This window comes from Diadema antillarum, unplaced genomic scaffold (genome assembly GCF_040938485.1).
Source record: "Diadema antillarum isolate AM-2024a unplaced genomic scaffold, OU_Dant_1.0 seq00000234_RagTag, whole genome shotgun sequence".
Taxonomy (NCBI): domain Eukaryota; kingdom Metazoa; phylum Echinodermata; class Echinoidea; order Diadematoida; family Diadematidae; genus Diadema; species Diadema antillarum.
The window spans coordinates 1,037,350-1,052,986 of record NW_027271283.1 but is presented as its reverse complement, the minus strand read 5'-3'; the positions used below and the strand labels follow the sequence as shown (position 1 = coordinate 1,052,986).

The 15,637-nt window shown below is 38.4% G+C and overlaps 2 protein-coding genes across 2 annotated transcripts in view; one reads left to right on the top strand and one right to left on the bottom strand.

Annotated features, from left to right (window-relative positions):
* Positions 1-4,965, bottom strand: part of LOC139729333 (sodium-independent sulfate anion transporter-like) — a 46,489-nt gene extending 41,524 nt beyond the window's left edge. The window contains exon 1 of the mRNA XM_071640261.1: positions 4,912-4,965. The gene's annotated coding sequence lies outside the window, so the exon portion shown is untranslated. The remainder of the gene's footprint in view (positions 1-4,911) is intronic.
* A 515-nt stretch (positions 4,966-5,480) lies between these two features.
* LOC139729318 (peroxisomal membrane protein PMP34-like) lies at positions 5,481-14,901 on the top strand. The gene is made up of 9 exons (XM_071640244.1): positions 5,481-5,552; positions 8,646-8,706; positions 9,399-9,465; positions 10,333-10,487; positions 11,249-11,374; positions 11,885-12,033; positions 12,664-12,762; positions 13,235-13,308; positions 14,757-14,901. The coding sequence occupies exons 1-9, from the start codon at positions 5,481-5,483 to the stop codon at positions 14,899-14,901; spliced, it is 948 nt and encodes a 315-aa protein (XP_071496345.1).
* Positions 14,902-15,637: the final 736 nt, after the last annotated feature.

The following is a 15,637-nucleotide window of genomic DNA, read 5'->3' as shown; positions in this document are numbered from 1 at the left end:
TTCCATCATGGCACACAAACTGATATTGAGTGATAAAGAGCTAACTTAAATCCAACTTTGTAGTTAGCGTTAATAATACTTTAAATCTAGGCTAACAAGAGGTCTAAGGCAAAACACTCACTAACTGGCCAACACTGGTGCTCGGTTTGTCTCAGTCGGGTTCCTCATACACTTGCACTGCAGACGAGTACAGCATGGCTATGCATATCAGTGAACCTACTGCGTACTGGTGGCTGTAGCTGTTCCAGTGTCTCACAGTCCATTATCGGGCATTGTCAGTCTCCGACACGTACCACCACCACAACGGTAGTACCAGATACAGTTTGGATTCACAGTGGATTGTTTCGTCAATTTTCACGATGTCACTAGCTTGCACATTTCAAATCGTTTGAACATACATGTAGTATGGTGTACGACATTTCTGAAACATACCGTAGGGCGTACTAGTACACCGAAAAAAACGTAGCGTTCAAACGTACGGCTTCGATTCCGATCGTCACCTAGTATGATCAGCTATGGTTGAATACGGCCTGGAAGCAAACTCGACATCAAAGTCACTCTCAAATGAAATAAAACGTCAATGTTTACCGCTAACTAAACCTTAGATTCCTGAGCTCATTGAAGATTCTCATTCCGAAATACAAATGCAATCGTAAGTGGAGTTTTCTCGGTATAATTGGCTGCTGGATGACAGAGTTGAACAGATTGCGATGGGTGCGTGATGTGTGTACGACAGCGCAGTACCGACGTACAGCTCAAATATGAATGCGGTGGCGGCCGGCCGGCCAGCCAGCCAGCGCAGGGCTGGGGAGCGGACGGCGGATTGCGCTGCCCGCCAAAAGTAGCTCGTTTGCATAACGGCTAGCTGCGCGGTAGTATGACGTCATGTTGCCGTTTGAGACCCAGGGATTTATTGATGAGCATAACGAGTTTAAAGACAATTAGGTTATAACAATTACATAAGTATAATTTTATTTCAAAATATATGACTTATATATTTTTTTTTTGCAATTGTTAATATCCACATGATAACAAAATTAACAAAATTTTCCGTAAAAGTTGTTCATTGTAACGACGTTCTGTTGTTTGACAACTTCCAGTAGAATCCACCGGTTTCTATTGGTTTCTGCAGGCACTCGGTTGGTTTCTACTGGTTTGACTTGTTAGAAGTATTTTGACACCCCATTTTAAACCAGTAGAATCTACTGATTTCTGTCGGTTTCTACTAGTATTACTTCACAAGTTTACAACCCTCTTCAAACCAGTAGACTCCACAGGTACTCGTTGGTTTCCGCTGGTTTGACTTGATATTTTTACATCCCATTTCAAGCCAGTGGAATCTACTGGTTTCTGTCGGTTTCTACTGGTATAACTTCACACTTCTACAACCCTCTTCAAACCAGTAGACTATCTACAGGTACCTGTTGGTTTCTACTGGTTTGACTTGTTTGTTTTTACATGTATAGGAGATGACTGGTTTGTACTGGTTACCACTGGTTTGACATGATATTTCGACACCCCATTTTAAGCTAGTGGAATCTACTGGTTTCTGTCACTTTCTACTGGTATAACTTCACACTTCTAATCCTCTTCTTACCAGTAGACTATCTACAGTACCTGTTGGTTTCTACTGGTTATTTGATTTTCCATGTATAGGAGATTGACTGGTTTGTACTGGTTACCACTGGTTTGACTTAATATTTTGACACCCCATTTCAAGCCAGTGGAAACTACTGGTTTCTGTCGGTTTCTACTGGTATAACTTCACACTTCTACAACCCTCTTCAAACCAGTAGACTATCTACAGGTACCTGCTGGTTTCTACTGGTTTGACTTATTTGTTTTTCCATGTATAGGAGATTGACTGGTTTGTACTGGTTACCACTGGTTTGACTTAATATTTTGACACCCATTTCAAGCCAGTGGAATCTACTGGTTTCTGTCGGTTTCTACTGGTATAACTTCACACTTCTACAACCCTCTTCAAACCAGTAGACTATCTACAGGTACCTGTTGGTTTCTACTGGTTTGACTTATTTGTTTTACATGTATAGGAGATTGACTGGTTTGTACTGGTTACCACTGGTTTGACTTAATATTTTGACACCCCATTTCAAGCCAATGGAAACTACTGGTTTCTGTCGGTTTCTACTGGTATAACTTCACACTTCTACAACCCTCTTCAAACCAGTAGACTATCTACAGGTACCTGTTGGTTTCTACTGGTTTGACTTATTTGTTTTTCCATGTATAGGAGATTGACTGGTTTGTACTGGTTTCCGCTGGTTTCACTTGATATTTTGACACCCCACTTTAAAGCCAGTGGATTGTACTGGTTTCTGTCGGTTTCTACTGGTATAACTTCACACTTCTACAACCCTCTTCAAACCAGTAGACTTCTACAGGTACCTGTTGGTTTCTACTGGTTTGACTTATTTTTTTCTACATGTATAGGAGATTGACTGGTTTGTACTGGTTACCACTGGTTTGACTTGATATTTCGACACCCCCATTTTAAGCCAGTAGAATATTCTGGTTTCTATTGGTTTATGCTGGTATTACTTCATCACAATTGTATGACCCTCTTCCAGCCATTACTACTGGTACCTGTTGGTTTCTACTGGTTTGATTTAATTCTTGTTTATACATGCAGAAAAGTGACTGGTCTGTACTGGTTCATACTGGTTTTCCCTTCTTTTAAAGCCATCTTCAAACCAGTAGGCTGCACGGGTACCTGTTGGTTTCTACTGGTTTGACTTATTTTTTTCTACATGTATAGGAGATTGACTGGTTTGTACTGGTTACCACTGGTTTGACTTGATATTTCGACACCCCCATTTTAAGCCAGTAGAATATTCTGGTTTCTATTGGTTTATGCTGGTATTACTTCATCACAATTGTATGACCCTCTTCCAGCCATTACTACTGGTACCTGTTGGTTTCTACTGGTTTGATTTAATTCTTGTTTATACATGCAGAAAAGTGACTGGTCTGTACTGGTTCATACTGGTTTTCCCTTCTTTTAAAGCCATCTTCAAACCAGTAGGCTGCACGGGTACCTGTTGGTTTTTACTGGTTAACAAGTAATGTCTTAACATGCATAAAAAAAATGCTGGTTTGTATTGGTTTCTACTGGTCTGACTTGTCTTTTTTCAACCCAGTTTTGAAACCAGTCGACTCTTCTGGTTTGTACTGTTCTCTACAGGTTTCCCTCTCCACTTGAAACCATTAAACAGTACTGATTTCTTCTGGATTCTACTGGTCTAACTTTGAATTTAACACTCCATTTGAAAACCAGTAGACTCTACTGGTTTTTATTGGTTTGTTCTGGTCTTTTGACCAGTTGAATCTAATGGTCTCTATGGGAATCCTACTGGAACCCTCTGGAAATTCCCATAGAAACCACTCAAATCCGGAAACCATTAGAAACCAGTAGAAGGTCTCTACTGGTTTCTACTGGTTTCTATGGGAATTTCGACCTGGGTAGGGAATCCCATTTGCATGCCTTAAATGAAGAGTTGTATAAATACAGTGGTATGTTGAAGAGAGTATCATTTTAGAAACTCCCATGAAGTATTGAAAGTGGAAGGTAACATTTAATACATTTTTATTGACCGTTGGATTTTGAATTGAATTTTTTTCGGGGCTCACTGTAAATTCCAGTACATTACTAGGCTACCTTTGCAGACCCATGCACTGCATGTGTGTCCATCATGTATATTTTGTGAAGAAAGTTCATCGAAACTTATTTCTACATACATTCTTGCCACACACTCTATATGTTATTACATCAGCTCTTATACTTTTAGATTTGTGTTTATAGACAAAAAATACAGAAGACTGCAACAAAAGGCTTAAGTGTGGCTGACACACAGAACTACTAAGTAGTTGAGTTTTGTGCATTATTCAAATTGTAGATAACTGTTGACTTCCAAATTTCTCAGCAGTGGCCTAAACAAGTCCCCTGAGGTTCATATTTAATGTTTTGCTGCATTTTGGGAGGTCTGTAAAAGGTATCCCCTACCTTTAAACTCGATCATGATAACATGATTGACCCCCAAATTTTTGTTCCATTGCACGGCTCTGATGTCACAATAAACAAACATTTGTCACACATACTCAACAATTACAAGCGCACTTACAAGCGCATACTTTTTTCAATAATTTTTGTATAAAACAACTTCAACCATTCAGCTTTGCGCATATGCATATACGTACAAGGAGGTGTGTGGCTACTCTTTCATCTTTCACAGAAAAATGGCGTGGTTGCCATTTCTGTGTAATAAAGTCAAGAATCTGTGTGGACTAGACTAGATCTCAATATACCCACTTGATGTTTATGTTTGAGGTGTTGTCAACAACAACAAATACCCGGTAGTGAAAGATCTTCACTCTTGCAATGGAACAAGATTTCGCACTCAGTGAAAGATAAGGTGCACTATCCAACTCGGTTTCGCCTCTACATTGAATTGAGTGCCTCTCTCTTTCACCTCGTGCATTCACTATTTTAGACCTCTATAGGCCTAGGCCTACTAAGTATTACTATCAATATCATAATACATGCACTCACGGGAGTCACTCACAACAAGGCTGAGAATGAACACAATGGCAATGCACAAGCCTTCCTGACAAGCTGACCTTCTGTCCATGTCCTGAGTCATAACAATAACAATGTCAATGTTAGATATTGTTATTGTTATGACTCAGGCAGAAGGTCAACATGCAGAAGCAAGCAGGAATCGCGAATCCTACTCTCACTGAGTCTCACTCTCTCTCTCTCACTCTCAGATCTTCTCTTTATATCCCGGTATGCAATCGGGTATTGCAACTTGCTTTGAGATTTGCCTTAGCCGTGGAGTTTGACGAAAAAAGCTGAGTGGTGTGTCATAATTAAAACTAAAACTAAGTCACCTCTTTCTTCCCCGGGCCATGGCACATAGGCTACCTCTGCAGCTCAACAGCACATTTGCATTCTAAGATTATGTACTGCCAAAACTACCCGTCAGAATGAAGAGTCGAAGGGAATGTTCCAATCAATGAAGTCTTGTCCTTTCCCTCCCTCTCCGAATCGGGTTACCTTACTGATTAGTGATAAGAGATCAGCGGCGGTGCTGGTTGGGGTCACAGAACTCTAATTCTGTGTGGTTGGGGTACCTGCCTGGCGTGCACGGATTGAAGGTCATGTGACTGGTTGGGACGTGGTCACATGACCCCCCAACTCTTGTTTTTGTCTGTTCGCTTTGCGGCTCGATACTACAGGCGGCATGGACTCGCTCGCATCGCGCGCTGGCTAGCCAAGCTAGCTGCGTGGGCAACACTGTTTACTGCATAGACTCATGTGTATGTGCACAGATCTATGTACGCGCTATACGGGTATACGTTACATAGTCCTAGCTAGCTGAGCTGGCTGCATGCTGTGGCACTCTCCATTGATTCCGCAATCAACATAAGATACAATCAGGTATCCCTCACTTACAAGAATGGCTGAGTCGAGTAGTTTGTCACAAGTCCTGTCCTACCAGTCCTTGGTGCACGCTGTGTCTGGTGCTGCCGTAAGTATACTGACTGTCAATACTGAAACTTTCCTGGTTCCCACGACTAAACTCCTGTAGCTCCTACCACACACGGTAGGTAATCAGGTAATTTAGCTGTTAGTAGGAGAAAGATGAACCAGAATTCAACAAGGTTGGGGGGGGGGGGGGTGAAGGGGAAGGTTGGAAAATGAAGGAGATAAAACTCCTAGTGCTAGAGACAAGTGATGAAGATGAAAAATTCAAAGCTAAGTGTATGAAATGAAGACTAGTAAGAGAGCGAGAGAGAAAGAGAAAGAAAACAAAGTCGAGAAAATGAAAATGGAGAATGCAGGGATGCCAAGTAACAAGTTCAAAAAAAAACTTTATGAGTGAGATTTTCATATCTCGGCATGCGAAAGAATGTGCGCGCGAGCGAGGGTGTGGGAGGGGTTTTTCCTCCCTGTGGCCTCCCACGGTAAGGAGCTTTTTCAATTTGTAGCTCTGTGCATACTTAAGTGACTAGAGTAACTGCGGCAGTAAGCGGCCGTGTAGCCGTTCGCGGCAGGTACAACATACACGGTGATATACCGCTAAACGCAGCATTGCACTGTTACATGCACATTACACATATATTAACACACTAGCATTAGTAGCAATCAACAAAAACCAACCGATAAAATGGGCATGATCTCTGACGAAAGTGAAATTTTCTCACCTAAAAATAACAACATATCGCATCCAAAATAAAATTTTCGCTACTTCTTAACATAACAATTTAAGAAATAATGGTCCAAGAAACTTGATTTTTTTGTCGTTTTCCCGATGCCCATGGATTTTGAAAACATATCCTCACATAAGATAGAACTTTCGCGAGCCGATGTGGGCCGTCATTTTTGTTCGGAAAGTGGATGTTACCATCGAAAAAATTCAGAAAAACACGAGAAAGACATCAACAACACCGCCAGAATTGCGATCTTGTTTGCGGCCAATGCATGATGTGCGCGTGCGCCCGCTATTTTCATGTGCTTTCGCAATGGGAATTGGCGCTCACGCATTGTTCGCGAGACATGTGAAGGCGTTCAGCTAAAGATCGCGGAGCATGCGCATATTGCATAGGGATTGTACATCGTGCCGCAAGCAGAAATACTATGTCGCATATCGCCCCTATCGGCGAAAATTGTGCCGGGTTTTGCCGTGGTAAATCATGAAAACTGCGTTGGTCAATGGTAAATTTCTTTTATGAAAACAATTGCGTTAATGAATTATCTTGTCTATGATATATGAAATGGTTGAAAATAATTTGCCTGATTTGTTTACAAGTTGGAAAAACCCTTAACAATGCTTAAACTGCCGCAAACGGGATATTTTACGCTATTTTTTACTTATAAATTTTGAAAGACATAAGAGAAATATACCTTCACTTGCAACTATCACTTTTAATTTTTTGAGCTATGCTCATTATTATAGGCCCAAGTTGCAGACTTCACCCGATGCGTGAGAAAAATGGGTGCCGTGCGTGAGATCGTGAGATGGCCCCTAAATGATTGAGTCTCATGCAGAATGCGTGAGACTTGGTAGCTCTATCTGAGAATGCCAACCATGGCCTGACCATGCATGAAATAAAAATCATGAAATATTACTATTAGGCAGTTCAAGGGGGTACCGATCTTACTATCTTAGGAAGGGTGCCTGTCAGAAAGGGCTGTATGTAGGAGAGAAAGAATGAAAATCAAAAGTGTAAACATGAGAACATGGCCCCTATTAGTCGTTTAATACACCTGTGCTGGGAGAGAAGAACTGACAAATTATTAGTCCAAACAACTGTGAACTGTGACATAGCGATGCGGGTCAGGAAAGGACTTTGAATATTAAAATACCATGTTAAAATTGTGAGAAAAGGAGGGAGGGATGAATAAGGTAAGTATAAGAGAAGGTTGTAGGGTAAGAGAAAGAAATCCTGATATTAGGTGTCTGATGGATGATTATCCTAGAGGGACTTTGTTTCCTTTTATTTTTATTTGGAATTTCACATCAGAAAATTTGAGTGATGCCATTGCTTTTAGTCTACCACTTTCTGTAGAATCAGATGTACTTTCTAAATGTAAATCCAGAAAAAATTGAAGCTTAAACTTTTTAGTGATTTATATGGACAGGTATCAAACACTAAGTAATGCAGAGCATAGCACCTCCCTGCTTAATGTCAACACTGTTGATAAACATACAAAGACCTCACCAGCGGGTTGATTTGCTCCTGATGACTCCAAGTTAGGTTAACAGTAACGCATTAAGTTGAATGAATCGATAGTTTCACCTGAATCTTCCTTTCACGTCAGTTTACTGCAGACCTCTCCGTGAGCTACCTGTTGTTGAAGTGAGTTCAGGGGCTTACATACCCATAACTGATTGATTTCATGCAGTGTGTTTCCTCTATAGGATGTGCACAGGAGCAGGGCAATTATCTTGACATTTTAATCTGTACAGGAAATACCTCATACTGTAGGGTCACCGCTGATGCTTGATATCAGACTGGTTTGCCAACAACAATTGCACCTGGGACATTCAAATGAGGAAGGCCTAATTTCCTTTGTTCAAAGTCATGGCCATGGCAACATGATCATTTACCTCATCAGAGTCAGACTAGAGTCGTTGAAGGAAGAAAAAAAATGCACAAGTGAATGTCCAAGGTTGTCTGGAGGTGGTAGGAAATTTTTAGAAAAAAACAATTGTGATACATGTTTATTAATGGTTCATCTGTCTAAAAGCAGAAACAAAGTTCTTACCCAGCAATATCTTTTGCAGAAAATCTTATTGCATTCTTTCTGTCATACATTGTATGTTTACTCTCTTACTACCGTAATTACTGTCGTATACACAGCCCAATCACGTTTTTACAGTGACTGGGCTGTGTATCTCTTGTTTATGTATTTCTTCTTTTTCTGCAAAACAAGAGTATTAGCATCCTCAATCTGTTCACTAAGAGCATTTTCTAGCACAGCAATTTCTTAACTCATATTGTCTGGGTGAGTTATCAATAATAAATGTTAATAAGACATGAATTTTGACAGTGTGAACTTGATTGCATTGAAAGATAGAAGAAAACTTAATGGAGCAAACTTTTTTCCCCCACTTCAGGGAAGTGCCATTGCTATGTCTGTGTTCTATCCTCTGGAGACAGCAAGATCCAGGTTACAAAGTAAGTTTGAAAGGTAAAAGTACAAAAATAATACACGTTTACAGTGGTCTTTTAAGAAAAGAAAACAAGTATTTCATCTGAAATCATAAGTTATTTGCCAAATTATTTGTATTTGTGTCACTGTGCTCATTATGCTTTCCCTCTTTCTATCATTTCACTGTCAATTCTTTTTTTTTTTTCCATGAGAGAGTCTGCCCTTTTGAGGGTATAAAAGTATGATTTATCACTCAGACTGTATCGAGTGAAAAATTGCATGCTGATGCTGCAGTGTTGCAAGAATCATTGTTTTGTTGCTGGGGTGACAAAACCTTCTCATTTTTTTTTTTATAGTGCTTTACCTTCCATGTTTTTTTCTCTCTCCTGAGCAATTGACATTATTGAGATACATGTACAAGATTTTGTTGCCCCAATTTTTAATAGCGATTTACATTTCTATCCTCTTGAATTGATGCATGATGTTGAAGAATTCATGCCAGCTTCCAAAGTGATATCTGAAGTGTGTAATGCAAATCTATTCTTCTATAGATGTCTGATGGTTCTGATGCTATGTGACTATCATCGAAACTGACAGCAATTTAGTAGTAATAGTATTATGTAACAAGAGTGCACTAAAGCTAAAAGAAGAAGATAGTAACGACTTATTGAAATTAATGTGTCAGTATTTTTCATTCTGTACCTCCCTTTTGATGCAGTTGATGAAAATCGGCAAGCAAAACACACACCATATGTTTTAGCAGAGATTGCACAAGAGGAAGGATTGTAAGTACCCTGGTAGCTTTTCACAAGACATGGTTCCATACTCGGCAAACACCAGAACATTTTGTCAGGATGTCACTCCATTACGCTACAAATACATGTAGGCAAGTCATAGTTTTAGTAACAGGACTGGGATAAAGACTGATCCTGCAGCAGTAGTGTCCTGTAATGATATTCCAATAAATCACAACAAGAAGAAGTCATTCAAAGAATATGATTTTAACATTATGTAAAATGTTTCTTACAACATCTAGAATCGTGTGTTCCTTTGAGTCACATTAGAAAAATCTCTTTATAGAATCTCACTAATACTTGCATTCTGCAACGAAATTAGAAGATTTTTAATCAGCTTTAAAGGTCATTATCAGATGACCACTGAAGCTGTCTTGGAGTGTTAATGTGATGTTATGTAAGACAATGTTAGAATAACCTTTTGACCTTGACAGGTGTATTTAATACTGATGTAATTTCATACAAACGTTCTAATGCATCATTCATTTTTCACTGTGCTGAATCTGAATGAAGAACAATTTTACATTCATTTTTCTTGAGCAACAACTTTGAACTCCAATGAATGCTATTATATCACAACAAAGGTACAGGAAACTGTGACAAGCAAACATACAAAAGAGCCAGGCAATTGATGATTTACAGTTGTAGTATGCATCAGGTATCCATGAATTCTATTGACTCATTTATTTGTAGGGCCTATATATCATTGCAACCCCCATGCATACTTAATGATAATAGGTATTATTTTATTTCCACATACAGTGTAGTTAGTCTCTGTCAGAAAACTAATTTCACAGAATGTCGGCATTGAATGTATAGGCCCTACTAAGAGGAGCTCCCTCTCTTGTCCTTCTTCAGCCAGTCATTATACCGAGGATGGTATCCGGTCATCTCCAGTCTATGGTGTTCAAACTTTGTCTACTTCTACACATTCAACGGACTGAAGGTGTCCGCAGGAGACTTCCTCAGGTCTAAGAAAGCTGTCAGAGATCTTCTCATAGGCATCGCATCAGGTGACCTCTCTCATCAAGTCACATCGCTCATGTCAGCTTTATTAATGGGAAACTTCAGGAAGATTCCAATATCCTGTCTATGTTTGCTTACACTGTAGTCTACTATCATGTACACTTATCACAGAGTGTAAAGAGCTGCATATTTCTGGTATTTATGCATATACAGGGCTTCTGTAATTGCAGATGAGTGTGTCAAACATCAACTTGTCTTTACGTAAGAGATTAAGGTAGATACATTATCAGGGGCCCGTTTAAAATTTGTCATCAGTGACAAGTTGTAATAGATGTGACAAGCTACTGAAATCCTTGCATCTGATTGGCTGAGAGCAAATTTGTCATAGAAATGTGGCAGTTGTCTCTGATAACAAGTTTTATGAAACGGGCCCCAGAGAAATAACTCTAAAGCCATAATTACATGAAATTATGTATGGCCTGAAATGTATTCTGTTCAAATGGGGCTAAAAGTTATGATACTCTCTGACCTGATTAAGTGGCTGGTGAAGAGTCTCATGCTTCCAATAATACATAATTTTTTTTTTCAAAGTAGTCCCCTTCCTCCATATTAACCATTAAAACAACAACATGCAAAAAAGAAAAAGAAAAGAAAACCCAATGATTCTGTTCCCTAGGGGAACCCTGCATGGGAATATGGTTCTTTAAATACAATATTTCTACTAGATTTCTCTAGATTAATGAGTATTGATTTAATGCTAATGAAATGTGATCATGAAATTAAATTGTGCATCATGGCTTGTTTGTAGGTGTTGTCAATGTGCTGATCACCACCCCAATGTGGGTTGTTAACACACGGCTCAAGATGCAGGGAGTTCAGTTCAAGACTGACTACTACCGAGAGTCTAAACATCCAAAGTACAAAGGCATTGTGGGTAAGTACATATAGCAAGTATTCCAACCACCCATGGGTGGTGGGAATATTATTGATCTGTTGACAATTGAAGAATACAAACCATGTCAGGGAAGATTCATGCACATTTATGAGAATTGCAGTCACGATACAAAATAATTTTTGGAACAATTGTCTCATTTGTGAGTGAAAATACCTTCAAAGTTCACTGGATCATGTTTGTTTTGAAGGATGCTATATTAGGTTTTGTCACTGTTGTGTGCCAGAAACATGCATAGAAACCCAAGTTACAACTCTGATGACACTTTTGTTTGGCTTGACACCATATTGCACTGAACCAGTCAATGTTAGCGGCAGAATGATGAATTTCACTTTGTTAAATACAGCTGAAATCCAGCTTGGTCAAAATGTAATGAACCTGTCGAGGATGAGTCGCGAGTATACTCGGGCAAGTGTCTAAGGGAAATGGGTGTTGTAGCAAAATCAGCCCGTCCTCAGTGGGTTAAAAAGGATGTAAACTGTTTTCCCCTAGATGCTTTCCAAAAGATCATAGACCAGGAGGGTTTAGCATCACTGTGGAGTGGGACCGCATCCTCCCTCATACTGGTCATTAACCCTGCCATCCACTTTGCTGTCTATGAGGCTCTGAAGAGATACTACAGTAAAGTCTTCAACAGGAAGGTAAGAGGTCAATGTACTTTCTGTAAGAGGTCAATGTACTTTCTGTAAGAGGTCAATGCGTTCTGTGTTAGAGGTCAATGTACTTTGAGTGAGAATTTTATGCCTGGCTATGCTTTGACATTGAAACAGATATTCTAAGTTCCTACGAACAAAACAAATCTAAAGAATTTGATAAGTCATTTGGCTCATCTTAGTGAGCTAGCTCCTACATGTACATGATGTGGGATAAGATTTGTTTTTTCTTTTTGTCCATCTCGCGGATCTCCACACTGTCAAAATGTTACCATTTCATGATTTCATAACTGATTTATTTTTTTACTGTGGTGAAATGTATTTAAGATTTCTCATGCATTTTATTGATAGGAAATAAAGTAGAATATGTGAGTTTACAGATTCTCCACATAATCAAGTTTTTACTGTGCTCTTACAATTTGTATACAAGTTATTTTGAGTTGTAGCAAATGTATGCTTCGTCTCTTTCATATCTGTGCACATACTTCCAGCTTCATTTGTTTTAGAGCTATAGCCTAGGGGATTCCTGTAGGAATTTAGGGCAATTGAAGTATGTTTCACTCTACATTATTCAAGCATTCCAAGTTGATGTGGAATATTTTTTCCCTTTCTGTACAGCAACCTTCATCCCTCCAGTTCTTTTTGATAGGAGCTCTGGCTAAGACTGTAGCTACCATTGGAACATATCCCCTGCAGGTTGTTCAGTCCAAGCTCAGGGTAAGATTTCAGCCTTCATACAAAGAAAACTAATTGTACCTGCTTCACTGCCTTTAATTAGAGATGATAGTGAACCATAAACTGCTAAGGGGTAAAGCATACAAATGTATTTTTGTGCAATCATTATAGAGTAATGTGTCTTATGTTTTGTAAGCTTCAGTAGCCTTAGGTGAAGCAAATTCATGAAAGGTGCACATTTCCTTTTTTCTGTTAGAAAAAGTGTTGCGTTTTGGATGCTGCACAATATTGGTTAAGCTAACAGAGAGAAAAGATAGTCATCAAGAAATGTAAACAGATATCTGAAGTCCATGCGACATATTATCATAAGATTTGTCAATCTTTAATAGAGTGAATGAAAAATTTGCATTTTCTTTATGTCATTATATGCCACAGTTTCCACATGAGTGACTTTTTCCCCATCTAGTTGGAGAAGAAATTTTGACAATATTCTCTTTCTAATTCTGCTCCATAGTATGGCAAAGAAAAACACCTTTCCAAAGGAAACATTCTACAGAACATTGCTGCTGTTTTACAACATGTCGTGAAGTAAGTACTGTCTAATATGGTGAACCCAAACAATTGTTGGGTTTACGTATGTCAGAATTTACGTAGATGGTAAAGTAATGACAGTATCAGAAATACAAGAAAAACAGAGAGGAAGAAGTGCTTTGAGAGTTATGGCTATTTCAGTGCCAGTAAGTCATTACAGAATATTACATTGCCTTCCTGACTGTGATGTCAGTTGTGGGGATAGTATTTGCTGTGGAGGATCCTCCTTTGATATAATGTTAATAATGTAATTCATAATGTAATATGTAAAATTTAGCAGTATTCATTTTTAAAAACTAAACTGAATTAAACATCACAAAATACTTACCCGGTAAGTGCGCTTTCAAGCAACCTTTCAAGTGTGATCAATGAAGTGTGATCAATTTGACTCTTCGTGCAGATCAGAATCTGCAGATATTGATATGAAGTGAGGTCTTTGCATTTTTGAAGTGTCAAGTTCAAGATAGCAAGACTTGTACTCACAATTTAACTTATGGCATATATTTTTTTTGAAAGAGTGTGAATTTAACTGATAATATACTGCCAGTAGTGCAGGTATTGGGTAGGTCTGTGCAGGAGACATTAATTCAACCATGCTTGAAAAATGAACAAAACTATCCAACCATTGAGACTGCCTTATTCTAGTGACCAGAGATTAAAATTTAGATGAGTTTCACATTTTTGACCATGCATCACAAAGCAAACAAAAAGTCTAACATAATTCAATGCGAGGTGCCAAAAAGGTGAAATTGGTCAACCCAGTCAATCTAAGAGTTTTGTATATTTTCTAAAAGAGCCATTCTTCTTCTACATAATTCTAAATTTTATAAAACAAATGTGAAACTGATTTGGTTTTTTTTTTGCATTATTCTAGAACACTTATTTGTAGAACAGTGTAATTTGGTATGATTTAGAAGTCCATTTTCATTTCTTAAAAACTGTTTACACACTCATCACTTTCAACTCTGATGACTATTAAAAGGATGCTGCTACTGCTTTGAAAGTTACACTTATTGTAGCATTAGTCATGAATAGACTGTGTTATAATGGAATGTGCAGAATTTCAGCTTAATCTGATAATCCTCCATTGTGGTTGCCATAGAGTTTTTATGCCTTTGCCACGAAGTATTGCTGGAGGCATTATTCATTCTGGGTTTTTTTTTTTGTCCATTCATTGCAAAGCGTACAGCTTGATGAAAATAAGCACTTTAACAGACTTCAAACCACAGAGCCTCTTTTCTCAGTAAACAATTTTCCAGACTGTGTACTTTTTTTTTGTTATTTAGATAGGTTAGGAAGGCCCATTTGTGTTGAGTTATACAACATTTTGAAGCTTAGAATCAGCTTTTTCAGAATCTGCCCAAACTGATAATCTATGTCTGGCGACATTTTGTTAGATTTGTGATGTAAGGTCACATTTTGTATCACTGTGACTTGATTGGCAGGACTCAAGGCAAGCTTGGACTGTACAAAGGTCTCGAGGCCAAGCTACTACAGACTGTGTTGACGGCTGCTCTCATGTTTCTGTGCTATGAGAAGATTTCAAGGTTTATCTTCTTTATCATGAGAGCCAGCAGCGCAGCGAGATGATCCAACCCGTGATGAAATGGACTCTTCCGCATTCCCTCTCGTGGATCTGCCTGGCAGATGTCTTGTGGGGTTTTCATAATATTCATGTGTGTGAGTCTTCAATACCATGTCTCAATGCTGTGGAGATGAATAGAATGACCTTTAGAATTGCATTTACATACAAAACATATTTTTAGGCACAAATGTTGTAGATTTTATATTACTTATACATTTTTTATTGTGTATTTGATATATTCCACTGAATATACATTTTAAACATATCTTTGTATTTATATTATATCTAATCCGGTGCCTAAGTAGTTGCACTTCAAAATTTAGATTCTTAAAGTCTTTCACATGCATCATTCTTTTTGCCTCTGTTGTAAGGTTTATAGCAGAAGTGTTTTTATTTTGACTTGTTCCAAATGACAGAATTTGAATTGGAGTTTAATTGATGGTCAGATATTTGTATCATGTAGATCATGGAATCATTTACTTATTCCTGCTCTTTTCTGCTTTTGAGTTTCTGTAATCTTAATGAGACATTTAAAAGAAACAAAAAAACTGTGATGATTCTGTGTTTATGTAATATGTGTATGTGTGTGTGTATTGTGGGATGACTTCTTTATGAACTAAGGTTGTATTTGGAATTGAATATTCCATTGTACATATGAAGAGTTTGATCTCAAAACTCAATTTTTGTTGAATGTTGATTTTAGATATTTGTAATCGATGCTGTTAAAAAAAACCAAAGAAA